General features: G+C 41.6%; 1 protein-coding gene across 1 annotated transcript; it reads left to right on the top strand.

Annotated features, from left to right (window-relative positions):
• Window positions 1–990: 990 nt before the first annotated feature.
• Window positions 991–19900, top strand: COL1A1 (collagen type I alpha 1 chain). Its single transcript, XM_069953943.1, has 51 exons — window positions 991–1235; window positions 2966–3157; window positions 3439–3458; window positions 3571–3606; window positions 4184–4276; window positions 4369–4437; window positions 4624–4668; window positions 4787–4840; window positions 5451–5504; window positions 5885–5938; window positions 6186–6239; window positions 6330–6383; window positions 6478–6522; window positions 6900–6953; window positions 7049–7093; window positions 7292–7345; window positions 7581–7679; window positions 7764–7808; window positions 7952–8050; window positions 8266–8319; window positions 8406–8513; window positions 9385–9438; window positions 9706–9804; window positions 9926–9979; window positions 10065–10163; window positions 10261–10314; window positions 10648–10701; window positions 10798–10851; window positions 11147–11200; window positions 11320–11364; window positions 11789–11887; window positions 12266–12373; window positions 12559–12666; window positions 12824–12877; window positions 12971–13024; window positions 13479–13586; window positions 13680–13733; window positions 13847–13900; window positions 14032–14193; window positions 14942–15049; window positions 15370–15477; window positions 15872–15925; window positions 16018–16125; window positions 16733–16786; window positions 16873–16980; window positions 17118–17171; window positions 17287–17394; window positions 17489–17762; window positions 17862–18052; window positions 18176–18418; window positions 18590–19900. Exons 1-51 carry the CDS (start codon window positions 1154–1156, stop codon window positions 18734–18736), a joined length of 4335 nt encoding a protein of 1444 aa, XP_069810044.1. The 5' UTR covers window positions 991–1153; the 3' UTR covers window positions 18737–19900.
• The last annotated feature ends 7621 nt before the right edge of the window (window positions 19901–27521 follow it).

The following is a 27521-nucleotide window of genomic DNA, read 5'->3' as shown; positions in this document are numbered from 1 at the left end:
TATGACACACTTTGCGGCATTTCTAATATAAAGACTACACTTATGGTGTACAGATATATAGTAACAGATTATATATATATATATATATATATATATATATATATATATATATATGTTATCCCAATCATTCTAAAGAAACAAATTTCAGAAAACTATTATCTGGTAAGATATGTATAGACTTGTAAAATGCTAAAGTGCTGTGGAAATAAAATTTTATATGCAAAAAAAAGTATATATATATATATATATATATATATACACTGTATATATATATTTTTTCTACTATTTCTTGCGCGCATATATATATATATATACATATATATATGTGTGTGTGTGTATATGCAAGAAATTGTAGAAAATATATATATATTACATTTATAATATTTATATATTATTTGTATATGAGATTAACAGATGGATGAAAGATAAATCACTTTTTGCTTATAATATACCTCCATATTCAATGGAAATTATACTATAAGTTCCATATTTGCCAGTAAAGCAAAGCCGTTTGTCAATCCACTTCTTTTCTTAACAAAATGAATGTGCAATACTATATAAAAATGCAAACGTCTATGCCAGCTCAGCTCTGTTACATCCAACAAACTCAGCTCTGCTGCGAATAAACGTCCACGTTACCAATGCAAAGACAAGAATTGACTATGAAAAAAAAGTTGGGGACTCTTTGGTGGGGTCACAGCAGGTTGATACCCCTGCTAGGAAGCCCATCTAGTCACTTTGCAGGTTTAGGAACCCCCAAATTTTAAGTTCAATGTGAAAAACAAAGTATCTTGTCTGCGCTAAGAAAGACAAAGTTAGAATAAGACTCCTCAGCCTTCTGTACAGGGAGGAGCTGCCTTTGTTTGAAGTCTCTCTTTTTTTTCCTTAGGAGTCTGTGTATGAGATTGGTATTGGTTAAAGGGCTGGACCAATGTTCCAACCTTAAAAAAAGGATAGAGAGTGCAAGATCCCAGGACCCCACCTCTCTAAGTGGAGGATAGATATAAAAGGGGACCCTGTCCAGCTGGGACACAGTAGGAAGTTTCTGCTGGGGTCTGCACTGGAGATATACCACTAAACCTACCCCTGTATGACTAGGAACTAAGAAGATCTAGACAGGACCACAGAGAGTCTACATGTCTAAAAACTAGACATGTTCAGCTTTGTGGATACAAGATTACTGCTAGTAATAGCAGCAACAATCCTAGCAGCAAAATGTCAAGGAGAAGATGATGGTGAGTGCAACTCCTGTTATGTCCCCAGGTCTGGGGTGGTCACCTGCATTGCCCAGGATAAAATGTATACTTCCTATATGAAACAATGCTGCAACCTGTTGCAATGCTGGGAGTTGTAGTTCTGCACTTCATGCAGAGCTGCAGGTTGCATAGTATTGCTTGTAGATGCAATAGTGGATTGTTACTGTATATTGAAATTGTATTTCATGCATGTATGTAGTTTATGGGTTAAATGTATATTGGGGTCTGTGATGGTGATGGACCACTGTAAACTGAGGGGTGGGATTCTTCTTTATTCTCTTTTCCTGTGTGATTTCATGCATTGTTTTTAGTAAAAACATATTATCTCATGATTTCCTTGAGTGCTGTGCTTGGAAATTGGACTTTAGAAAGTAGAAGGTTGCATGTGGTTTTCATTACTTTCTGGTAAACTCATCAGGTAGTTGGAGGGTGGGGAGGAAGGGGGGTTCTGGATAATAAAACATGGTAAGGAGTGATTCATCTGGGAATGTGAACAGATTCCAGTATGTAAAAGTCTAGACATAACTTTAGAACTCCAGCATCAGGATGCTAACTTAACATACTGGTCCAAGCTGCTACTTTGCTGACACCTGGTGGCAGCTCTAGAAATTGCAGGCCAGATGCAAAATCTATTGTGTTACCTTACTCTTGACTACAAGTGTCCATTGGTTACTACGATTACAATTTCTTTTATTCATCATAATTTACCATATTGAAATTTTAAAACGGATTAACATATGGAGACTAATTTTTTTAATGACAATACTTTTGGACTTTTATTAGTATTAGATGCCAGCGTTGAATCGCTGACACCTAGTGGCAATTGGATGTATAGCAAGGGCATTAATGGGTGTGGTGCAAAAAAAAAAAAAAGTTTTGCAACTATTGTTTAACACCTGCATGGATGCTTTGACATTATTACATGTCCTTTTGTATTGAATAAAATTTCTATTTCGCAATAGAATTTATTATATATATATATATATATATATATATATATATATATTTTAATCTTGGGATGTTTCTTGTAGCTTGAGGCAGTATATGTATATCTGTCACTTCTGTTCTTGTGAGATGATCTTCTCTGCCCCCCATTAACATTCCACTTGTACCTGAACGTGCCTGGTCCTGTACATCCCCATCTGCAGGCAGGCCACCAGTTCCGCCTCCAGCACAGGATCTCTCCACCAGCCTCCACTCCCACCCAGAACATTTTCACCTTCTCAGATTCCATTATTCCTCCTCCTTCTTCTCCCTCAGTCCTCCAAGCTACATTATTCCCCCTCTTTTGTCCCTCATGGATCACGAGCAGTTATGATGCACATTGGTTTGGAAGAGACCCTGGCCTGGAAAACACGGATCCCTTCCAAATATTTTGTTCTCCTTCCTCCTCCCACCCGCATTATTTTTGGCAGCGTCCGCCTCTGTCACTGAGCCTACTTGATGCGAACCAGATGATGCGCGTTTTTTTTCTCCTGTTTCTTACTTTTAAACCAGATGTTTCTGAATAAAATCCAGCTGCGTCCCCCCCCCCCCCTTGCACTTTAACCCATTGCACATAGCCCTTGCAGGTTAGCGTAAGGGGTAGGTGCGGCGTCTCCTGCTCAGGTGGGATTCCATACTGATATTAGATTGCACTACCCAGTTCTGTACTTCCAGCGCTGATCCCAGTGTGGATTTAAGTAACCCTTGCTGTTCTGTCTTTGCAGCCAACTATTCTCAATGCACCTATGAAGGTACTAGGTATAATGACAGAGACGTATGGAAACCTGAACCCTGCCAGATCTGCGTATGCGACAACGGAAACGTCCTTTGCGATGAAGTGATCTGTGAAGACATCTCCTGCGCAAACCCTGAAATCCCATTCGGAGAATGCTGTCCAGTGTGCCCCGACTCTGACTGTAAGCAATGAAGGAAACCAACTCAATATCTCAGTATATAGTTGTTAATATAAGCCAGTAGTCTCCAACTGTTAAGAAACCACAACTCCCAGCATGCCCGGACAGCCAACGGCTGTCCGGGCATGCAGGGAGTTGTAGTTTTCCAACAGCTGGAAAGCCACAACTTGTAAAAATTGCATAAACATCCAATAGATTCAAAATCAGTATAATAACCATATAATATCATACATGTTCATATAGTTATCAATAGTAATAAAACCCCTTCTCTTTCTATCCGACAGTCCCTGAATCTCAAGTTGAGGTGAGTCAAGTTTTATAGAACATCTAATCTCATCCTTTTCTTCATACATTCCCTCTTTAGGATCTCAACTCGCATCTTTTTCCTCATCTTTATATCCTTTTTTCTCACTTAGGGCCCTAAGGGAGAGACCGGCCCACAAGGCGAGAGGGTAAGTGTCACAGTTTAGGCCTCAGATATCCCGGTAGCCCCCCCCACCTCCTCCTATACACAAGTGACCTGCGTAATAGACTGATGACCTCCCTGTCAAAGCTGAGGAGCCTTACCCTTTAAGCAGGTCCTTACCTGCCGGAATCTCATCTTTGCCCTTAGAGAGTCTTAATTCTGCTAAGAAAATCCAAGCTTACGGCTCAGAATTGCTATCAATTGCTTCATTCTGTCCAGACTTGTACCCTAAGACATTCCAGACTTTATGGGACAATAAATATCAGTCGTTGCTTCGAGGCGGCGATGTGTAGGAAATTTCGCTGTGTGATATCTTAAGGGTTTCTGACTCACAGTGTTAGGATATGTGATCACTTTAGAACATAGAGGGCAGCACTTCGGCGCCTTGACTGTTCTGGCCTACACAGCAGCGCCCCCCAGCCACCTGGCCCGACAGGGAACTGCAACCAGCCCTATTTACTTCAATGGATCAGCTTTGCCGTCCCTTCACTCACAGATCATAGGGAATTATTATAATATTTTCAGAATACACCTTTAATAATTGGACACTTCTTTCTCCAAAGGGAATACCTGGCCCACCTGGCAGAGATGGCATTCCCGGACAACCTGGACTTCCTGGACCCCCAGGCCCCCCTGGTCCACCTGGCCTTGGCGGAGTAAGTGTTCCACCTGATTTTACAGGTTTCACCATCATTTTTGTAATCCAGTGTTTAGGTCTAACCATGGCATCTTTTTTTCCCACCTACAGAACTTTGCTCCTCAAATGTCTTATGGTTATGATGAGAAATCTGCTGGTGTCTCCATGCCCGGCCCAATGGTAAGGAACCACTTGTTTTCCATTTCATAGTTGGTGGTGAGATATGATACTTATGAAATAAAGAAATACTATGGTCACTCTGTAGTATATCTAGTATAGGTAGCTTTAGTGTTATGTACATTTATTGGATGTTTTAGGATTTTAGAAGATCTTAACTAAACTTGACTTCTCTTTCTCTTTCTTTAGGGTCCAATGGGTCCTCGCGGTCCCCCAGGCCCTGCTGGCTCCCCTGTAAGTATCTTCAGCTTTGTGCTAATACAGTGCTAGTAGTCCTCATGCCACCAATCCTCTTGAGCAGGACATATAGTGTTCTTAATTATCTAACCTTGCCCAACTTCTACTTCTACAGGGACCCCAAGGTTTCCAAGGACCCCCTGGTGAACCCGGTGAACCTGGTGCCGCTGTAAGTATCTTTTCATCCTTAAAACTTGGCACTAAATTTCGGAAAGAAAACCTGTAAAATGGGTTGGAGAAAGTGGATTAGGCCTATTCCAGTTATATCCTCCATACAGTAGGCCTCAGACATTGCTGAAAGACCAAGACCTAGTACTTGCTGCTCCTGTATCTATGGGGGTGGTGACATAGGGAAGATGAAAGTAACAAAATGGCTACAGACCCCAAAAGCCCCTTAACATATTTTGTTAAAAAATGTATGAAATATGGCACCAAGCAGGTGGCCAATTTACTGTTTAGGCTTCATTAAGGGTCTAGTCCCACCAATGTCAATGCTTATTGAGCAATACAAATCCCTTGATACCCCTGCTTGTACGTTTGATTTCATCTGTATTGATATAGCCTTTGTTGGAATGAAGAGCAATCTGGCATACAGTCCCTGCTACACAGTGTAGAAAACCAAGAACAATGTAATAGGTGGACTACTATACTTGTAGACGACCATGGGATTGGCACTGGATATGGGTCTAAATATAGGACACATAAGCTTTTTTGTACACCATACTATGCCACTAATAGTTTTACCCAATGTGTTTATCTTAACAATATATCTTTTTTAGGGTGCTATGGGACCACGTGGACCCCCAGGACCCCCAGGAAAGAACGGTGAAGATGTAAGTATTTAATGCCAAACAGAGAGGGCATATTATATTTTAGAGGCAGCCTAACCAAGACTGGGTTCTCCTATAGCCTCACATAATATAGAGTAGACGTTTGTGAGCAGAACATGCTTCATGTAGGCCTTAAACCGCTTGAAGAACCAGTTATTAGGTAGACATTGGCCAACAGAGTCTTCAGCTGCTTGGCATGCTGGCACAAGGGTAGCCTTTGCCTGGCACTTTCTTAACATCAGCATTTTTATGTAGGCCTCACTGGTTAGCATTTACGATGTAGTCTAGTTCAGGAGTATTACATACACATGTCAAAGAGCAAGACGTGTTATCCACTGGCAGTGATGTTCCTCAGTCAATATCTTGTCTTGTTTTTCCAATAGGGTGAAGCTGGCAAACCAGGCCGCCCAGGTGAACGTGGACCCCCAGGCCCACAGGTAAGATAATTCCTAATCCACATTAAGGATTCAGATATAGAAATTTAAGGCTCTGGAGTAGAGGTTACAAGATGGTGTGTGCAAGTTCTACCATCTGAGATATATTCACTCATAACTCCACAAGATTTCCATTATTTGGTGCTGATGAACACACCTTTAAGCCATATCAGGATTTTTTTGTAGTCCTCCTATAGTCAGTTGTTGCAATTCTTCTTCTTTATCTAATATTCTCCTTCTTGCATTTTAGGGTGCTCGCGGTCTTCCAGGAACTGCTGGTCTTCCAGGAATGAAGGGACACAGAGTGAGTTCAGCAGCAAAACATTAACCCTATGTCTAGTCATCCGTCCAAAATTGTACAAGATCTCATACCATTCTTCTTTTCCATACATAGGGTTTCAATGGTCTTGATGGTGCCAAGGGTGATACTGGTCCTGCTGGTCCCAAGGTAGGTTTGGGTTTGTACACCATCATGGGCGAGGGCTGAGTGACCAAGATCATGTATATGGTGGTCTACATTTGCTATTCTTTATCTGTTTTAGGGAGAACCTGGTGCCCCTGGTGAGAATGGCGCTCCCGGACAAGTGGTAAGTAGAAGTTTTGGAAATAGGGAGGTTAATGATCAGAATTAGGGACAAGATTATGGTAACCCCAACCCAAATTTGGGTCAACAATATAAATGACTATATATTACTAGCATATATTCATGATATAATTCCCTTTAGCCTTACATAATATAATAATAAGGAGGATATATAATTCCCTTATATCTACGGAAAGAATACAAGCAATAGGCAAGTGAGTAGGCCAATAGTCATGGTGGATCACTAGACCCCAAAATCCACTAAGGATAAAGAGTATTTTTATAAACCAAGGTACCATCAGGTTGTCTTTGTAGTGTTGAATATGTGGGCAATTTGTGATATCATTCATCATTGGATTTTAACATTTTCTTCTCATTTAGGGTCCCCGTGGTCTCCCTGGTGAGAGAGGTCGTCCTGGAGCCTCTGGCCCTGCTGTAAGTATATTAGGTCTTCATCTACAATACCCTGATATCTTCCTGAAGAATCGCCTAAGAGGTATTAATGGTAACTATTTGCTTCTCCTCTGCAGGGTGCTCGTGGTAACGATGGTGCTCCTGGTGCTGCTGGTCCCCCTGTAAGTAGTCCTGGATTTTTAGAAAAAAAGTCTTAGTCTTAATTTTTACAAATTTCATTAAAGCTTAAGAAAACGCATGCACCTATCCTGGTACTGGACTAGGCCTCAGTAGTCATCGCTATTGAGAACCTTCAGCACTTGAGATGGGAGAAAATGTCTTCATCTGTGACTGACCAATTTTATTTTCTATTACTTTAGGGCCCCACTGGCCCAAGTGGACCTTCCGGATTCCCTGGTGGTGTTGGTCCCAAGGTAAGACTTCATACACCTGCAGATAACACTACAATATTCTCAGATTTTTAGGAAGTAGTCGTAGATACTAAATAGTATGCATCCCGAATTTAAGATAAGTAGTGTTCTCCATAGCCACTAATACTTATGTTCATTATGTGCAAACAAGACTAACTCCTGGTCACAAATTCTCCATCTTAGAAGGCTAGGTGATACAATTTATGCCACACAGTGACCCATGTTCTTTAACCCACAGGGTGATGCTGGTCCCCAAGGATCCCGTGGTCCTGATGGTCCCCAAGGTGCTCGTGGTGAGCCTGGTGCCCCTGGCGCTGCTGGTTCTCCTGGTCCTTCTGTAAGTGTCATTGCCATCTTCAAACTCAAGACTCTGGAATCATTATCTGGGCAACACCATTGACTAATATCTTCTTTATTTTAGGGAAACCCTGGTACTGATGGTCAACCTGGTGCCAAGGGTGCCACTGTAAGTATCCAAGATGATCTCTCTCTTTTCCTGTTTAACCGCTGTCCTCCTGAACCCACCTGTCCACTCATCACTTTCTTACTGAAATCTTCCAAATACATTCTTGCTCTCAATAATAAGCTATGTATCTTTTGTTAATATAGGGTGCTCCTGGTATTGCTGGCGCTCCCGGTTTCCCTGGTGCCCGTGGTGCTCCCGGACCTCAGGGCCCTGGCGGTGCTCCTGGTCCCAAAGGTAACAATGTAAGTATGACCCTAAAAATTTATCACATTATTTTTGGCCTTCTGAAATGTAATAGTAAACCTGAACACTTAAAAAATAAATTTGATTGCATATAGACTTACTATAGGCTAACTATAGATATAACCTATAGATATAACCTTAAGTCCTGTCTAGTGTATAGTCTTGGATAATTTGGTTATATATCAATTAATATATTATATTATCTCTATTCTAGGGCGAACCTGGTGCCCCTGGAAACAAGGGTGAGCCCGGTGGCAAAGGAGAACCTGTAAGTATCTTCTTGATATTCACCTTTAATCTTAACCGATCTGATCATAGTGGAAGCAAAATACTCACTCTTATAATTTTCCTCAGGGTCCCGCTGGTGTTCAAGGACCCCCTGGCCCCCCTGGTGAAGAAGGAAAGAGAGGATCCCGTGGTGAATCCGGACCTTCTGGACCTCCCGGACCTGCTGGTGAACGTGTAAGTAACCCAAAAAGTCTTTCATACCAATTTCTACCACCTTGCCGGAAGTCTGCAAGATGACCAATTTTTCACCGTCTTTCTTCTAGCTTCATGGTTCTTCATCATAGATTCTTTGTAGTATGTAGGGCCCACGAAAAGATCAGAATATGACATTAAATTTCTCCATATAGGTACATACATGTGGTAAGAAATTATAAGAAATGGTCACATTTCATCCCATAAACGTATAGGTTGGCCCTTGATATTGTCATGAATTCAGGGCATATGGCAAAAATCACCTGCACCAGTAAAGAATTCCATAATCTATAGTCTCAATATGGAAGATCAGTGAACAATTCCCAGTCCAGAGATAGTACTATATTAAGAGCTGTAGCCTAAAGCTGGGGTCAAACCAATAGAAAGTACTGAATGATAAAAGTGACATAATTTAAGTAATTTAGTGATGTCACTACTTCCTGTCAAACTAATTAGCTCTCTTTTTGATCCGGCCCACAAAATGGCGGCCTTCATATTAGATCAGTAACATGGATCTCAAATCCTGTTCCTTATTCTGTCTAGAATGATAACACATGCAAACCTGAATTCATCACCTAACTATCCTAATATTATTGCCTTATAAATTACATGTTCTTTCTTTGGCTCTAGATATATAAATTGTTTCTTATACTCTTTTAATAGTTCTGATTATTTCCATTTACCATACAACATAGGGTGATGGCCATTTTCTCAACCCTACTTTATGATTTCATAGGAGCGCATAATAACTGGCCTGACGTGTTGTTGAATCTTGGGCCCTGGATTGTGAGAAATGGGCCTACCATAAGACCCTTTTTGTCTTCTTGTTTAACCAAATGTCTTTTCTTCATAGGGTGCCCCTGGTAGCCGTGGTTTCCCTGGTGCTGATGGTGCTGGTGGACCTAAGGTGAGACTTACTCCATGGACAACTTAAGTTGACATTTTGTGATTTTTTTTTCAATTTTAGTTTCATTAAATGTTCTACATAGTGGGGAAGATAATACCTCAGTTGACTACTACACATTCTATAATTGTATACTATGAATTGGGTAGACAGATCTGGTTATAAATATGGTTTGCATACATGATACTCTACTACTGGGGTTGGTATGGCCTCCCCCATATCATGGCTTTTCTTTTATATATTTAAATATTTGTTCTTGCTCTAACCTAGGGTCCCCCTGGTGAACGTGGTCCCGTTGGCGCTGCTGGTCCCAAAGGATCTCCTGGTGAGAGTGGTCGCCCTGGTGAGCCTGGTCTTCCCGGTGCTAAGGTGAGAGATTATACCAGGACATAACCAAAAAAATATAGAATATTAAGAAAGAATACTTATGGGTCTTAGTTTCACAGTTAAATATGATTTAAACTTATTTCTTTCTGTTTGAACTTTTTAGGGTCTGACTGGTAGCCCTGGTAGCCCTGGTCCTGATGGCAAGACTGGTCCCGCTGTAAGTTGTCCTCCTTGCCGTCCATAATTTTACCTACCCTAGTTATATTTAATTGTATTCTAACCTTGGGTTCTATTCTACACAGGGTGCCCCTGGTCAAGATGGCCGCCCTGGACCTCCTGGCCCACCTGGTGCTAGAGGCCAATCTGGTGTTATGGGATTCCCCGGTCCTAAAGGCGCTGCTGTAAGTGACTTCTAATTTTTTTTACATTTTATTGCATTTCTCCACAATTCTGACTGCCTTGTCTAATGTGCTTAACATTTTCTTATTACTTCCATAGGGTGAGCCCGGAAAGCCTGGAGAGAGAGGAGTTGCTGGTCCCCCTGGTGCAGTTGTAAGTATCTCATTGACAACCCTGAAGTTATCCTACACCCAGGCTTAGTCAATAGGCAAGAAATGGAGCTTAATTTCCAAGATTCAGATCATACAGTATATCAGATCTATAATAGGAAGCTGCTAATACAATGGAATCTCCATCTTACTATCCCAATCCCAAGCTCTAGTCATTCTTGAGGATCTGTAGATATTGCAAGTCACTAGCTTGCTACTCACTACTTCAATAGCATAACTTAGGGATCAGTCCAACTTTGCAAAGCCACTAACTGAAGAGCAGGTTGATAGTCCTGATTAAGCCTATACTCCTAATAATTCCCCCTTCCTCTTTCAGGGTCTCCCTGGCAAAGATGGTGAAGCTGGTGCTCAAGGTCCCCCTGGCCCTGCTGTAAGTATTATCATCTCTCACCAGGGCTCACTTAACTACTATTCCTTGACTTTTGGTTTTCAAGTAGATGTAACCAACACTTCTGTTCTTTTGTAGGGTCCCGCTGGTGAGAGAGGTGAACAAGGTCCCGCTGGTGGTCCTGGATTCCAAGTAAGTTGTTTTATATAGGTCATAGCTGCTAGGTGTCTTTAATTTCCAGGTCTGGGATCTATACCCATCTTAGTCTTACATCTGAGCATACCAAGCTTAACTTCCTTAAATCTCCTTTGTGGTGGATGGTATCCATATCTTGACCACCTTCAGTAGTCATGATATAATGACTGTACCATCCACCCACATAGTAGTAGCACTAACCCAGAAAATTAACATTCATGTTTTGGCAATTATGCTGTACAACACATTTAACTGTTGAATGTCAATCTTAACAATATTTCAAATTTTGTAGGGTCTTCCCGGATCTCCTGGTGCTCCTGGTGAGAGTGGCAAACCCGGTGAACAGGTGAGGATAGATGAAATGTTGTCGTTAATTTGGCTATCCATAATGGGGTCATCTGCATCATTTAGCCAACAATATGTCATCTTCTAGTGCATAGTAACATTGATCTTTTCTTATTATAGGGTGTTCCTGGAGATGTTGGCCCTCCCGGTCCCGGTGGTCCAAGAGTAAGTATTTTGTACAAACCACCAATCATTAACTTAGTAATGTCAAACAGTCAGATACTTGGTCATTGCATAGAGGTAGTTGGATGCTGTATTCGACTACCAATAAGCAATTCTTTTTTCTTATGAAGAACTTACATGTTCTGGTAATACAGAGGATATTTTATAATATTAGGATTTGCAGGGGGGAAGGGGGCACTAATTCTCATTGAAGAGGCCCAATTCTCAATTATTCTCACAATGTTTCATGGGTGACTCTGGTTTAGTTAGCATGACAATTTATAGTTTTCACTTTTCAAGTAAGAGACTACACCTGTAACATAGACTAAAAAAATTAACAGTGATAAGTACCCTGTTAGTATTTCAGTCATGATGGCCTGATTGGTAAATCTGATTATGTTGTGGTTACTACTTGTATCTCCTCTAGGGTGAAAGAGGTTTCCCTGGTGAACGTGGTGCCCAAGGTCCTCCTGGCCCCCAGGGAGCCCGTGGTTCTAATGGTGCTCCTGGTAGCGATGGTGCTAAGGTGAGTTTACTTTCTCATGACCACAAATTGAGGGGGGGGGCTTTCAAAGGCCTAGTCTTCAGTAGTAGATTGGAGATCTAGTTTAGTAGATTGGGGGTCTAGATTAAATACTGATACAAGAGTCAATGTTGACTATTTAGAACATTGATGCAAATTGGGTAAAAATTTGCAAACATAAAATGGGATGAAATTTCAATGAAGCTATACATTTTAAAAAATCCTGATATTTTGTATGGACCATTAGAGAACCATTATATGTTGGCAGATATAGGCAGTTCAGACATATAGGCAGTTGGCAGATATATTAGGTTTTGATAAGCCATCATGTTGACGAATGCTCAATTTAGTTCTTTATTTTTTATCTTTTTCTTATTATAGGGTGAAGCTGGTGCTCCAGGTGCCCCTGGTGGCCAAGGACCCGCTGGTCTTCAAGGAATGCCCGGTGAGCGTGGTGCTGGTGGACTGCCTGGTGCTAAGGGTGACAGAGTAAGTGCCAATCCATGGTTCAATTACTACAGTAAATTTTAACATGTATTTATTGATCTTCATCCACCTGTTCCTTCCTCTATTCCATCTCCTGTATCCATGATCCTCAACTTCATCTCCTACTATAATTTTTAATATAATATTTTATTTCCTAATTCTCAAGTCTCTACTTCTACATTTTCTAGGGTGATGCTGGACCTAAAGGAGCTGATGGTGCCCCTGGTAAAGATGGAGTAAGAGGTCTGACTGGCCCAATTGGTCCACCCGGCCCATCTGGTGCTCCTGGTGACAAAGTAAGTGAATTATACCTAGGTAGCTAAATGACTCCTCCCAGGGAGTAGGTGTTACACTAACGCATCAGAAAGATGGTTCCTAGCCTGTATGCAAAAAATTATTTGGCCAAAATTTGCACATAATAAAATGATAATAACCAATCATTCTTCTCCATAGGGTGAAGCTGGTCCCGCTGGCCCTGCTGGCCCCACTGGTGCCCGTGGTGCTCCCGTAAGTATCAGGCATACAATTAAGTTGACCAATACCATCTTCGGGATTGATCATGTAATGCCTTATGACAATGGTCTAATTATTCTCCTATAGGGTGAGCGTGGTGAGCCCGGTCCTTCTGGCCCTGCTGGATTCGCTGGTCCTCCTGTGAGTATCTGAAAATTATTTATTTACTCTTGCTCACATTAAGGTATTATCATTGTTACCTCATTGACCTAGGAAGATGTTCTTTTGCAATGTCCAGTTGAATCTTTTACAAAGAGCCGTCAAACTTCTCTACTTCATCCATTGGTAAACTTCCCTTAAGTCCATCAGGATGAACATAGATATCCTGAAGATCTGTAAATTCATACAAACCAATTCATTTGATGTTCTCATATCACTGGCAGTATTTACCATAATTCTTTACATTATTTGCTATTTGACAACGCCCAATTATTACATCCTTAAATTGAGACCTTTAATGTAAATTGATTTTATATTTAGCAAACCCCATGTTAGTAGTCAGGACTTCCACATCCATTCCATTCAAGTGGCAGCCATAGGGATATAGATATAACCAAGTTACTACTCCTACTTACCTATACTTCTAATTCTTTAGGGTGCTGATGGTCAACCTGGTGCCAAGGGTGAAACAGGTGATACTGGTCCTAAAGGTGATGCTGGTGCCCCAGGCCCTGCTGGTCCCACTGGTGCTCCTGGCCCTGCTGTAAGTTGCAAACTATATGACCTATAAGTTACATTTTATTACTCTAAATATCTATAAATGTATGCCAATATGTCTTCTTTTCTTTCATTTTAGGGTGCAATTGGTGCTCCTGGTCCCAAAGGTGCCCGTGGTGCTGCTGGTCCCCCTGTAAGTATTAGAAGATCCATTGATAAATCTTGATTAAAAAAAAAAGCCCTTAATATTTTTGGGCCATTAGTTATTTGTTTAAAACAAGTTATCTTATATATTCCATTTTGTAGGGTGCAACTGGTTTCCCTGGTGCTGCTGGACGTGTTGGACCCCCTGGCCCATCTGTAAGTACGCTTGGTCAGGGCTTTACCCACATATAATAACCACACATAGACATGGACATTGCTATACATACATTGTATACTATAGCAATAGTGGGACATACTTTAACATACTTTATCTTCTTCATCTTAAGGGAAATGCTGGACCTCCCGGCCCATCTGGCCCATCTGGAAAGGAAGGACAAAAAGGACCTCGTGGTGAGACTGGCCCTGCTGGACGTCCTGGTGAACCTGGAGCTGCTGGACCTCCCGGACCTTCCGGTGAGAAAGGTTCTCCTGGTAGCGATGGCCCAGCTGTAAGTATCCTACACATTATACATATAGCCCTCATGTAACAAAAATTGAAGACATTATAAAGGCTGTAAAGAAAGTGTTGCCGGCTTTAGTTCTAACTAATATGTAACATAAAGCATTTAAACTAACTACTATGTATTCTAAGGATTTTACCCTAACTGATATGTACTACAGGCTTTTGGCCTAACTACTATGTACGATATGGCTTATGATCTAAATACAAGGTATTTCAGGCTTTTGGCCTAACTACTAAGTTCGATATGGCTTTTGGCCTAACTATTATCTACTACCGGTTTAAGGCCTAACTACTATGTAAGACAGGCTATTGGCCTTACTACTATGTATTACCGGTTTTAGGCCTAACTACTATGTATGACAGGTTTTTGGCCCAACTATTATATACTACCGGTTTTAGGCCTAACTACTGTGTATGACAGCCTATTGGCCACCTACGATGTACTACCGGTTTTAGGCCTAACTACTATGTATGACAAGTTTTTGGCCTAACTATTATGTACAACCGGTTTTAGGCCTAACTAATATGTATGACATGCTATTGGCCTAACTACTATGTACTATAAGACTTTAAGCCCATCTTTTATATACTTACTATACAATATCCCCTTCTATAAAGTGTCCACATGGACAAGACCATAATGTATAAAAATGTATGAAAAGAATAACCCTTTTTCCTTCAGAGGTTTTGATCAGATATACATGTCTAAAACTCATATGATTGTGACTCTGTAGGGTGCCCCTGGAGCTCCCGGACCTCAAGGTATTGCTGGAACCCGTGGTACTGTTGGTCTTCCCGGACAGAGAGGAGAAAGAGGTTTCCCTGGTCTTCCCGGACCCACTGTGAGTATAATATTAAAGTAGAATAAAAAGCTTCACTAGTTCATAAAGATGACCATGTCTTGGTAGGCCACAACATGGAAAGTGATACTCTTTGTTGTTGATCAAATTACATATGGTAAATTACAAAATAATTCATTCTATTAGAAATGGGAGACAATTGTACAATTTCTAACTCTCTCATAGAGTACTTGTAACCTCATTTACTATGACACATACATGCCTTCAACCCCAATACCATACACCATTACTAAATACCTACACATTGCAGGTAACCATGTAATGAGACTCAACAATATGTTTTTTTCCATCTTACCATTTAGGGTGAACCCGGCAAACAAGGCCCAGGTGGTCCAAGTGGTGAACGTGGTCCCCCAGGTCCATCTGGCCCACCAGGCTTAGCTGGACCCCCTGGTGAACCCGGTCGTGAGGTAAATGTTCTAGAATATCAATAAAGTTATGCATTTCAAGACCAAATACTCCACCAACATCATCCATTATTTCTTGTCCATTTATCCTCCTATTCAGAATTTGCAACTGCCCACAAGTCATCTAGACCTATATAGATTCAGGAAAGGTGGGCAGTGCTGTATTATCACATAGTCAAGCTGGTTTTCTCAAAGCCCCATCTAATTTGTTCAATATAGATATAAGTTTCAGTTGGAAGAAATCTACACTTGGCCTTGTAGCATCCATAGCCTGGACAAATGAAGACTTTTTTCATCTTAGTTATAGTTATACCAAAAAACACAAAGAACCAAAATTATTTCTAAGATTCACTACCAGTCAGCTGGTCCTCATATATCTTCTCTTTTCTAATTTTAGGGCTCTCCTGGTGCTGAAGGTTCCCCTGGTCGTGATGGTGCTGCTGGACCCAAGGTAAATACCACCAATATAGAAATGTTTGGTTTGAATGAGTTTGTATTATAAATATTGTGCCCTAACTTTTCTCTTAATTTCTTGCTTTATAGGGTGATCGTGGTGAGTCCGGACCTGCTGGTCCTCCTGGCGCTCCTGGTGCCCCTGGTGCTCCCGGCCCAGCTGGCCCTGCTGGAAAGAGTGGCGATCGTGGTGAGACTGTAAGTATGCCTCTTATTGGGTTCTATACTCCCAAACTTTACCATATAGCTACTGCTACCTGTATTGATAATGGACTACAGGTGTAGGTTTATTGGTTCTTGGTCAGCTACAATGCCTCCATTTTTTAAGTAGGCTATATATATATATATATATGTTAAAAGTAACAGGATAAAGTCATGTGTCTTACACATCTTTCTCACACTAGGGCACAGATTCTAGTTAAAACTGGGCTGATGTTTAGGCTTAGTTATATAGGGTGCTAAGGTGGGAGGTGCAGCAAGGCACTGGGGCCTAAGCAGACCCAAAAGCCAATCTGCTTCATAAGGAGACACCAATAGATCCATTCAGTTAAAATCTAGTAGGTAGATTTGAATGGATATCAACCCAAAAAGTCAAGCAATTCTACTCTTATTGTATAATTATAGCCATAGCTATAGCAGGTGCTAGATGACCTAGATGTTGAGGAGCCCACTCAAGTGCTAGAACAGGGTTTTTCTATCATACAGTGTTGCACGTGCTACTAACTAAACTGAATATTTAATATTATATGTCATCCAGCTTTGAAGATGCTAATACATCCTTAACTTCCCATTTTTGTCTTCTTAGGGTCCCGCTGGTCCTGCTGGCCCTGCTGGTCCCGCTGGTGCTCGTGGCCCCGGTGTAAGTAATCCTATTTTCTCCATCAGCAATTAATTCCAGTTTTTCTAATATATACTTTTCTGATCCCCAATTTGTTTATATTATAGGGACCTCAAGGCCCACGTGGTGACAAGGGTGAGGCTGGTGAGGCTGGAGAAAGAGGCATGAAGGGACACAGAGGATTCAACGGTCTTCCTGGACCACCAGGTCCCCCTGTAAGTACCAGTGGTCAGTGAATAATACAGGATACATCTAACTGTGGAGATTAGTTCTCACAGCTAATCCTTTCTAGGTCTTGATCCTTGAAACTTGAGTTCCATATAGAAATAACTCTATATAATCTCTATTTCAGGGTCATTCTGGTGAACAAGGTCCATCTGGAGCTTCTGGTCCCGCTGGTCCAAGAGTAAGTATTATTTTTTTGGTCTTCCCCTTCAGTACAGGAAATATACTTTGTGTTGGTATTAAATAGGTAAGGTACGTATACATTCATATGAACAACTGTGTGGCTTAAATTGTAGGGTCCACCTGGATCTTCTGGCAACCCTGGTAAAGATGGTGCTAATGGTCTGCCCGGTCCCGTTGGTCCCCCTGGTCCACGTGGTCGTACTGGTGATGTTGGTCCCGCTGTAAGTATCTTTATTTCTATAGTTTATCAACTAGTCAATTAAAATTAATATTATTTTCTACTTTGACTAAAAACTTTCTTGACTTATATTTTAGGGTCCCCCTGGACCTCCCGGTCCCCCAGGTCCTCCTGGCCCACCAAGTGGCGGATTTGACTTCAGCTTCATGCCCCAACCTCCTCAAGAGAAATCTGACAGACACTACCGTGCTGATGATGCCAACGTAATGCGTGACCGCGATCTGGAGGTTGATACCACCCTCAAGAGCCTGAGCAAACAGATTGAGAATATCCGCAGTCCCGAGGGTACCAGAAAGAACCCAGCCCGCACTTGCCGTGACCTGAAGATGTGCCACTCTGACTGGAAGAGCGGTAAGACTGGCAGCTTAGATACAAATATTTCTCTTGATGGCTGTCATGGTCTCCTTGTTGAATGTAACTTTATATTGGTATTGCTCTCCTTTTACACAGGTGAATACTGGATTGACCCCAACCAAGGCTGTACTCTTGATGCCATCAAGGTTTACTGCAACATGGAGACTGGAGAGACCTGCGTGCACCCTACTCAATCCTCCATTCCACAGAAGAACTGGTACACTAGCAAGAACCCACGTGAAAAGAAGCATGTCTGGTTCGGAGAGACCATGAGTGAGGGATTCCAGGTAATCAGGAACATAACACAATTTTATGACCTCATTATGGATCTCAGGCGCATAATACCTGTCGTGATGTAATGGCAAAGTCAATAGCAGTCATACGACCCTAATCGTCTTTCTTAATCATAGTTCGATTATGGTAGCGAGGGATCTGACCCAGCTGATGTTGCCATCCAACTTACCTTCCTCCGCCTTATGGCCACCGAAGCTTCTCAGAACATCACCTACCACTGCAAGAACAGCGTAGCTTACATGGACCAAGAAACTGGCAACCTGAAGAAGGCCATGCTCCTTCAAGGCTCCAACGAAATTGAAATCAGAGCAGAGGGCAACAGCCGCTTCACATACAGTGTCACAGAGGATGGTTGCACGGTAAGTAAAAGTCTACATTAAGAACCTTGGGTGTCAAAGATGTCTAAATACGTCTCAGTAGTAGTAAGGACTCTTTGCACTGTATTAGTACCATGTGTTACACAAAGTTACACAAACTGAGAATGACAATAAGCTAAAGCAATATAGTAATGATCCTTATTTCTCCTACAGCAACACACAGGACAATGGGGCAAGACTGTTATTGAATACAAGACATCAAAGACATCACGCCTGCCCATCACTGATGTTGCACCCATGGATGTTGGAGCTGCAGACCAGGAATTCGGAATTGATATCGGACCAGTCTGCTTCGTGTAAAAACAAAACACAAATACCAGGACAGGAGAATATCTCATGCGGACTTGAAATTGTTGTTCCTCTCATCTCTAAAACTTTTCTTGTTTCCGTAAGCATTACACGAAAAAACAAACAGATAGTCATGCTTTGAAGAACATCTCTCAAAGGACAGACCACGCCCGTGTGTGTTGTGTTCACGGGATGGAGATTTATCACCTCTCCCATTATCTGTGCCCCTGCTTACATTGGCCTTTCCAGAACCTTGAAGATGTCCTTTTTTCCTTTGGAAAAAATAAAAACGAAATGGAAATTATGACTGTCCCCGGATTTGAGATGATGAGAATGTTGGATCGATGATCCTAAAGTAGAAGAGGAGTCAACCAGATCATTTCATGTAATGCACCTTTTTTAAGAAAAAGAAAATGTTTTTTTGTTTTTCATTTGTTCAGGTGGCAAAAAAAAATAAATATGAAAAAATAAAATTGAAGGTGTGTGGAGAGTGTTTTGGAATCATGAAAGACTTGGGTTTTGTCCTCTGGGTGTGAGTGTCTCCTTTCTTTCACTTCTTCTCCATCATTCTTGAAGTTGCTCTTCCATGCTAAGCTTCATCCTTGTCATACTGAAGGTCCCACAAAATATTTTGATATTGATGGTTCTTCCAGTGTTTCGAAGGGTCAGCAATGTAGAGTATTAATGTGTTTTTTATTTCCTGAGACTACCTCACTGTTATGTCCCATTCATTTGGTGCTAAGGTCTCACTGCTTCTCTGATGGTCTTCTCCACAATAGCTTCAGTTTTTGGTGCTAAGCAATAGAAGGGATCTATTCTCCATATTTATCCCCTGACCCTCCCTAAATTAAGGTGCTATTTTCTTCCCATCTTATTGCCTCTTTTAAACCCCTTTCCCGTGAACACAAGGTCATAAGGTCCTGTCTGTGTTGGTGTAATTCTCACTTTTGCTTTGTCCACTTTGTCTTCATCATTGCTCCTTCTCTTCTCATTCTTCCTCCTTTTCTTTCCATCCTTTTGTCCAAACCAAAACTAGACAGTGATACCATGGGGTTTGAACTGAAAAAAAAAAAACCAAAGGATCTGTACCTGTTTTGTAATTGTATAATAATTTGAGATGTTTTTAATTATTTTGATTGCTGAAATAAAGCATGTGATATGGTCCAAAACAGTCAATGTGATCGGTGGTCCTTCTCTATTCAATGTTGGAAACTACCCCATGAACTCTAAACTGAATGTAGATATACTGTAGAGGTGATGTGTTCTCCCTATATAATATTGAAAGTATGGGCATGGGAAGAGATGCAAGATTACTTATAGCTTACTTTTATAGTCAATGGAAAGTTGGATAGGCTGGCCAAAAGATTCTTACACCCAATCTTGGGAAGTCAACTCCCTCAAGGTAAATGGTCTGTTACCCTAAGGACCTTCAAGAATCACTGAGATGACTCTAGAAATTCCAACTTCTTTTCATCTACTAGAAGATTACTATGGCTTACACATCTCTTACATAGCGAAGTAGTTAAGCTCACTTTCAAGAGAAAGTTACATCAGTGATTCTCACGTCCAATCTTGAGGTATTAGTCTCCACCAGGTCAATGGCATTTTTTTTTCTATTCCACTAACACCATCAAGCGGTATCGCCAAAAATTCTACTTAACTGGAAAGAAGTTATCATTCATTGCCTAGCTTTGATAGATCTCCCAGAAGGTTTAGTCTACAAAAATGTGGTTTACATAATGATGAGTCATAGTCATCAACCATAGTCAATAAATCAGTCTTTGCTGATATGTGAAGAAACTGAGCTGTAAACCAAAGCTGTTTGTGATTTTGAGGCTAAGAATGTGCATGATTTTTCTACTGGGGTGTAGTTGCCATCAAAGACGAGAAACACCTCTCAGTCATGGCTTCTCAATTTTCCTTACTAATTCCAAAGTTTAAAAGTGACATCTGCTTGAAAACTAAAAACTACCAGTGATCTTCAACCTTTATTATTCAGATCAGTCCAATCTCACAACTGTCCTGCTCATATAGGTATGGTATGGATATCCAATCTTGGAGATGGCACACATTTGCACCAGATTGGAAGATTTTAGATTGGAAATGTTTGCAGAGGTCATCTAACAGGTATTTATTATGGATGTACTACTGACCAAATAATGTCCCTCGATGAATATCATAGTCAAGTATGGTGCCCATTTACTTCCTTCCTTGCACTGTTGTGTTTTGCAACCTTGGGGTCTTGAGTAGAAACCAATGTTCTTCCCATGTATTCATGGGCTTCCTCCAACACTGCCAAAACATACTGACAAGAGATTTGCAAACGTCAAGCATGCTTGGGTTTGTCTGGACCGGAGTGTGCAGAATTTGATTACCAGTGGCTGGAGAAGTTGGATGCATGCTTGGGATCAGACAAACCCGGGTGTGCTCGACATTCACTCATCTCTAATATGGATAAGTAATTTGACTTCTTCTAAAAATGGCCTTAGCTTGAGCGAACTTATTATGTTGTAAATTCCATTGGGATCCCAGGGGCTGAATGTAATTTTATGGAACATGACATTTAGTTTGGGCTTCTTGAGTAGAGAAACCCTATTTATTATTGGGTGGATCACCATCAGAGTTACAATAGTTACAGAGTTGGTGTAATCGTGCAATCTATCCATATGCCATCACCATCTCTTAGTTTTGTGGCTAAACCTCTTTCTAGAAAAATTTTGCCAAAATTCATCGTTCGTGCATGATCACCACAGCTCTCCTGGACACATGGTGCTGTGTAGGGGTGCTGTGTAGAGCGACTACACCATTGAAGCACCATTTATCTAACTAGCTTCTGGCCCTATTACATGGGGCAATTATGTTCCTAGTAAGGCCGCTTCAGGCTAATATTGTCTCAGGTTAGTCAAGGAGCCGAACATCAGCTGATCTTTGTAAAAACCAAGGAAAATTACAGCTCCTTAAAACGTATGTTCGTCTTTATTGGTACAACTTAAAAAAGGACAAAAATCATTAAAAACACGCTGATCTTTGTCTTTCCGCATGTCAAAAAATCATTGTCCAGCGATCGCTCATGGCTTTATGTAATTGGAGGTGCAGGGTCAGCAACTGATTAAATTATATAGAAAATAATAAAGATGTATACTTACTTGTCCACACTCCCACGGTCCTGCCTGTTTGCTGCTGACTGGAGCCACCGCTGAAGCTTCTACACCCATCTCTGAAGCCTATCACTGGCTGCAGTGCTGTTGGCTGAGCCACCTGATACATCAGAGATGGGTTTAGAAGCTTTAGAGCTGGTTTAAGTCAGCAAGAAATGGGCAGGAGGACAGCGGGGAGAAGTTAGTTAAACTTTTTTATTCTCTATAAAAAGCAAGGGTTGCACTAACATCACCAATGATGTCTAGGCAGTCCTTGCCACACGATAATCGAGCCGTATAATAGGCTCTGTAAGCGAACGCCAATCTTACAGATCGGAACTTGCCTATCTGGTGCATTGGGCCATCTAACATGCCCCTTCTTCCTCGTTGTGCAATAGATGTTTTGAATACACTTCAATGCCATGGAATTTAGGAAACAGGTTCAGAAATATATGGACTATAATAACATGCTGTAAGATCATTTTAGAGTATTTTTCCCCTTTAAGATAATACAAGAATAGCTTATGTAATGAAAATGGAATCAACGCTTACACTTACGAACATCATACAACTTCCCAAACAGTTTTTCAGTATATCAAAAGATATCCAAATTAAGGGGCCCCCTGTCTACTAAAAGAAGAAGCAATATTGGATGATATAGAAGATGATTTGTTGAAGCAGTACTATCTTGAAGATGGCACAAGCCAAGTTTTTTCTCTTTTTTAATAACAAATTGAAGATAGGATAGTTGTGCGATGTGTCACATCTGCAGCTCTGTCCGTCTCTCCTCTCGGCAGCTTTTCTCCATCTGATCCCTTCTCTCCTTTCAATCCCACAACAATCTGCCAGACAGAGAGAGATTACAGAGATCCCCGGCTGCAGCCACACTGCTGATTACACATACAGAGCCGAGAATTAAACCCCAACGGATTACTGCAGAGGGTGCCGGACGTGAAAGTCAAAGGGATCCCTATCCACATGTGAGGGCAAAGATCTTTTAAGGTCAGCCATGTGCCCATGTAAAAAAAAATTCCCCAGGGGAACAAAGAGCTATAGGCCTGGTATCATGATTGGTATATATTCAAGCTCCTGGGCCCCGAGGTAAAATCTATAGCGGCTTCCCCACACACCTACCATGTGCCATTCATACTACTGGTGTTCTCCTATGTACCAGAGGGTCATTGGGCCCCTTACTAGTCCTAACACAACTGCTTCATTGCACCCCTTGTAGCTATTTCACTGACCCTCATTGTGCAGAATGAAGAACATTCTGTAAAGGTCATTGTCAGCCTACCCCCACATTTTAGCAACCAATATATTTTACAGGAGAGTTATCAAACTTGGTGCAAAGTGAAACTGGCTCAGTTGCCCCTAGCAACCAATCAGATTCCACTTTTCATTCCTCACAGACTCTTTGGAAAATGAAAGGTGGAATCTGATTGGTTGCTAGGGGCAACTGAGCCAGTTTCCTAAATCTCCCCCTTTTACCTTTAGGCTTTGGGCCAGTTCACACGGAGTAAAACTGGAGAGTTCTGCTGCGGAATCCCGCCAGCCTTCATGTCATACTGGAAGTCTAGGTATGAGCAGGCCCTTCAGGGGCGCTTACCAAATTTACAATCATGTCATGTGAGTGGGTACCCAGTCATAGGCCACTGCTCTAACATGCCCACTTGCCATGTGTTGGGTCATCACATGATTACACAGAGGTATAAAGAGAGAGATGTGGCTGACTATAAAGGTTTTGTGGTAAATCCGGGCCTTTGTGCATTCAAGGCCCTAAAGGCTCCAATGCACCCGTGTTATAAAGGAATATAGTAGCTTTGGCCCTGTTACAGATTTAGCATTAGTATGGAGTCTTTTTATCCTGTCTTTATGTTGTGTTGATCAATACTGGGTGATAGGGAACAACCGGAGAAAGGTATTCATTGGTTATAGCTAGAATGTAGGAGTTTCATATAACTCTTGTGGTAGACAAACCCTTTAAATTGTATTCCAGAGTGTTAGGCGCTCATACACCTATATTCTTATCTATATACTGGATAAAGCTGCCACTTTGTACCGTATGGAGAGTGTAAGGCAGTAGACAGTGTAAAAGTTCTCTTCCATCTAAGTACAAGGGTTGCGTGTGTTTGCAGTACTATAAGGGAGGAGGGAGGCAGAGCATATGCACGGCATTCCTTGTCTCCCTGCGACTCTTTCTGGTATGAGGAACGTGGTATAATGGGGGCATTGTACCCTGAGCTCCACCCCTGTGATGACACCTGATGAAAAGGATGAAAAACACTCACATTCTGAACATTTGAGATTAGCCAAGGCCAGAAAAGGAGGCACAGGCGACTGAGGAAAGGTCCTACATTGCAATGTACCCCAAGGAAGGCAAAGACAGGACCCTACCCCAAGACCAATCACATGGATGGTACAGAACCTGCAGCACCCACTATATAGAATATACAAAGCGTGTATATACCTGGACTTATGCATCCACATGACCTTTCATAGGAGGAATTGTTGTTTGGGCTGTTTTCAAGATCTATAGTCTGGAGTATGCAGATCTGTACAGTCCGTACAGGAATTATACAGAAACAGTGTCTGCGACCCATCAATTGGATTATAAAGATGCAAAGGTATATTGGATTTGGGCCATATACTGCAACGAAATATTACATAGGGACCACCCTGGAAATGCATTAATGGAACCAGGATTATATCTAGAACTATTGGAGAAAAGGATTGTTTTTTTCTTGCAGAACCTTGGAAAACAAGTATCTGGAAGACAGGTACGTATGGTGAGGACGGTCGCTATTATATGGCCACCCACTAGAGAGGACATCATATGAGGAAGATGGGTTTTAGGTTCCCAAATGATGAGCGTATCTGCATTTAAATTACACAGACCCGTCTGAGGCCTCTGTTTGCAACCAACATCCCACAATGCATTGTGCGTAAAGAATGGTCCTCCCATCAGTAACAAGGGAAGCTAAACATGTGACACATCAATTGAGGTTGGGAATTGGAAGTCAATGAATAAGCTGTAGAGCAGGGATGGGGAACCTTTGGCCTTATCATGCCTGGACAGCCTTGATAGGAACTGAAGTGTTGCAACAGCTGAAGGACCAATGGTTCCTGATCCGTTCTGTAGAGGGTTAATGATCTGGATCCACACTGTTGGACTTGATGTTTCTATTTAATATTACTAGCTCTATTACTATTTTACTATTTTACCTTTGTATTATAGATTTATGATAGGACTAAGAGAAGGTATCCTCAACAACCAGTGGTATATCATATTTTAGAAACCAGAATGCTGGTTATTCTAGTGCTTCAACTGTTTGTCCGGGATTAGAAAAATTGATCTGCTTATTGTTTTCAGAAACAGTGACACCTTTATCTATGGGATGTACGTGGGATAACCGCCAGGCCCCATTTAAAGCTGACCCTTTTTCTTATCCCAGACAACCCATAGTATTGTAATGAAGACCCCCCCCCCTCCCCCAAGACCCTTGAAAGTCTTCTAATGAGGCAATAGTTAAATATTCATGTCTCCTAGGATGCTCTGATTTGGATGCAGAGCATAGTGTACACTATTGATGTTGGACATCCTCCATAAGGGAACTTTAGACTGAAGCAATGTAGATAAAAAGGCTTTTTGTTGCCTTGCACTGAGAGCACATTGTGTATGTCTGAGAGCGAGAGGGGTGTTCTATAAAAACAGGAAGCAGTGGGGGAGGCAGGAGTGGAGAGAAGTGCAAAGGCCAGACTAGAAGGAGAGAGGAAGAGGAGAGCATCTGGAGACTGGGAGAGGAGGATAATCAAGAAGAAGAGAAGGATTTCTGCAGACAGACATAGGGAAGTCTGGTAAGGTATGGAAGAGCGGGGGGATGTTATCACTAAGGGGAAAGCAGAAAATATGAAGACAATGATCTATATGTAGGTGGTGGAGTCCTTAGAGGCAGGAGAAGAATTCAGAAAACATAGATGAAGGGAATTACAGTGATGGTCTCCATCCTGTGGCTCCTCTGATGTTGCAAGACTACAATTCCCAGCATGCTCTAGGAAAAGAGGTCTTATATTAGCTGTGGTGGGTCTAGAGCAATCTCCAACAAGTGGCTCCCTGGTGGTTGCTAAATGACAACTCTGAAGGTTGTCAGGGAGTGCTGGGAGTTGTAGTTTGGTAACTTCTGGAGAACCACAGTTCGTGGACCACTGGAGGTCTGAGGTCTGTAGACGTACGTGTGAAAGGTGTGAATGAGTGGTCTCCAACCTGTAGCTCTACTATGGTTGCAGAACTACAAATCCTAGCATGTCCTGAGAGCCTAAAAAAGAAATCTTCATACAGACAAGGTTTAGGTCTTGAGAGGTAGAAGGCTCTACTGGGAGACATAGATTTGGTCAATTAACAATATCTCCCAACTAAAAATTTACAAAATTACTAACAAACACAAATTACAAAAAAACTAACAAAATTACAACTCCCAGCATGCCGTGACAGCCTGGACAAAGAGGTCAACAGGCAGAATGGTATTAGGTCTGTAGAGACAGTAGAAAGATTTACTAGCAGACAAAAGATATGGTAGGTGTAGAGTAGTGGTCTCCAACCTATGGCTCTCCTGGGGTTCCAGAACTGCAACTCCCAACATGTATTGACAGCTTAAAACCTAAATATATGCAGAAAAGGTATAGTGTCTGTGGAGAAGGGTCTACTAGGAGACATAGATGTATAGAACAGTGATGTCCAACCTAATACTCTCCACCAATGCAAAACTACAACTCCCAGCATGCCGCGACAGTGTGAAAAAAGAGGTCTCTGCAGAAAGGTAGCGTGGTCTGCAGAAACAGGAGAAGGATCTATGAGAAAACAATTACGTGGTGGATCTATAGCAGTGATCTCCAACCTGTTGTAAGACTACAACTCCCAGCATTTCCTGGCAGCTTGAAAAAGGGTCTTTGGGCAGAGAGGTGTGGGGTTCTACAAAGACAGTGAAAGGGTCTACTAGGAGACACATATTTGCTGGGGATTTAGTCCTGGGCTTCAATCTGTGATTCTTCAGCTTTTTGAAACTACAACTCCTAGTGTGCTTCAACAGCCTGAAAATGAGAGTAGTAGTGTACCGCAGCAGGAATATATATATATATATATATGTAGTGGGTCTAGAGCTGCAATCTCTTAGTTCAGTGGTTGCTGAACTACAACTTCCAGCATATCCTGGCAGCCTAATAAGAAAATCATAATGCAAACAAGGTGTAAGGTCTGCAGAGGTAAAGGAAGGTTCTTCCAGGAGACATAGATTTGGTGAGTATATTTAGTGATCTCCTGTGGCTTTCCTGGGCTTGCAGAACCACAACTCCTAGGATGCCTTGACAGCCTAAAAAGAAAGCTATATGCAGAAAAATGTGCAGGGATAGATGCAGGATATACTTGGAGACATTGACTGATGGATGTAGAACAGTGGTGTTCAATATGCAAGTCTCCAAATCATTCAAAACCAGACTCTGACAGCCTGGGAAAAGAGGTCTACTTGCAGAAATAAAGTTGGGTCTGCAAACAACTCTATGATGTGATGGATCTATAGCTGTGATCTTCAACCTGTGGCTATCCTGCTGTTGTATGACTACAAATCCAAGCATGTCCTGACAGCTTATTCAGGCAGAGATGTGTGGTG

The sequence above is a fragment of the Dendropsophus ebraccatus genome, chromosome 14 (genome assembly GCF_027789765.1).
Source record: "Dendropsophus ebraccatus isolate aDenEbr1 chromosome 14, aDenEbr1.pat, whole genome shotgun sequence".
Taxonomy (NCBI): Eukaryota; Metazoa; Chordata; class Amphibia; order Anura; family Hylidae; genus Dendropsophus; species Dendropsophus ebraccatus.
Note: the sequence above shows the minus strand (reverse complement) of the source record. Positions and strands in the feature narration are given on the sequence as shown.

Coding starts and splice junctions, on each gene's coding strand:
- COL1A1 (XM_069953943.1), top strand. CDS start 1,154: ATGTTCAGCTTTGTGGATACAAGATTACTGCTAGTAATAGCAGCAACA. Junction 5,939..6,185: donor GTGGACCCCCAGGCCCACAG/GTAAGATAATTC, acceptor CTTGCATTTTAG/GGTGCTCGCGGTCTTCCAGG. Junction 11,365..11,788: donor CCGGTCCCGGTGGTCCAAGA/GTAAGTATTTTG, acceptor TATCTCCTCTAG/GGTGAAAGAGGTTTCCCTGG.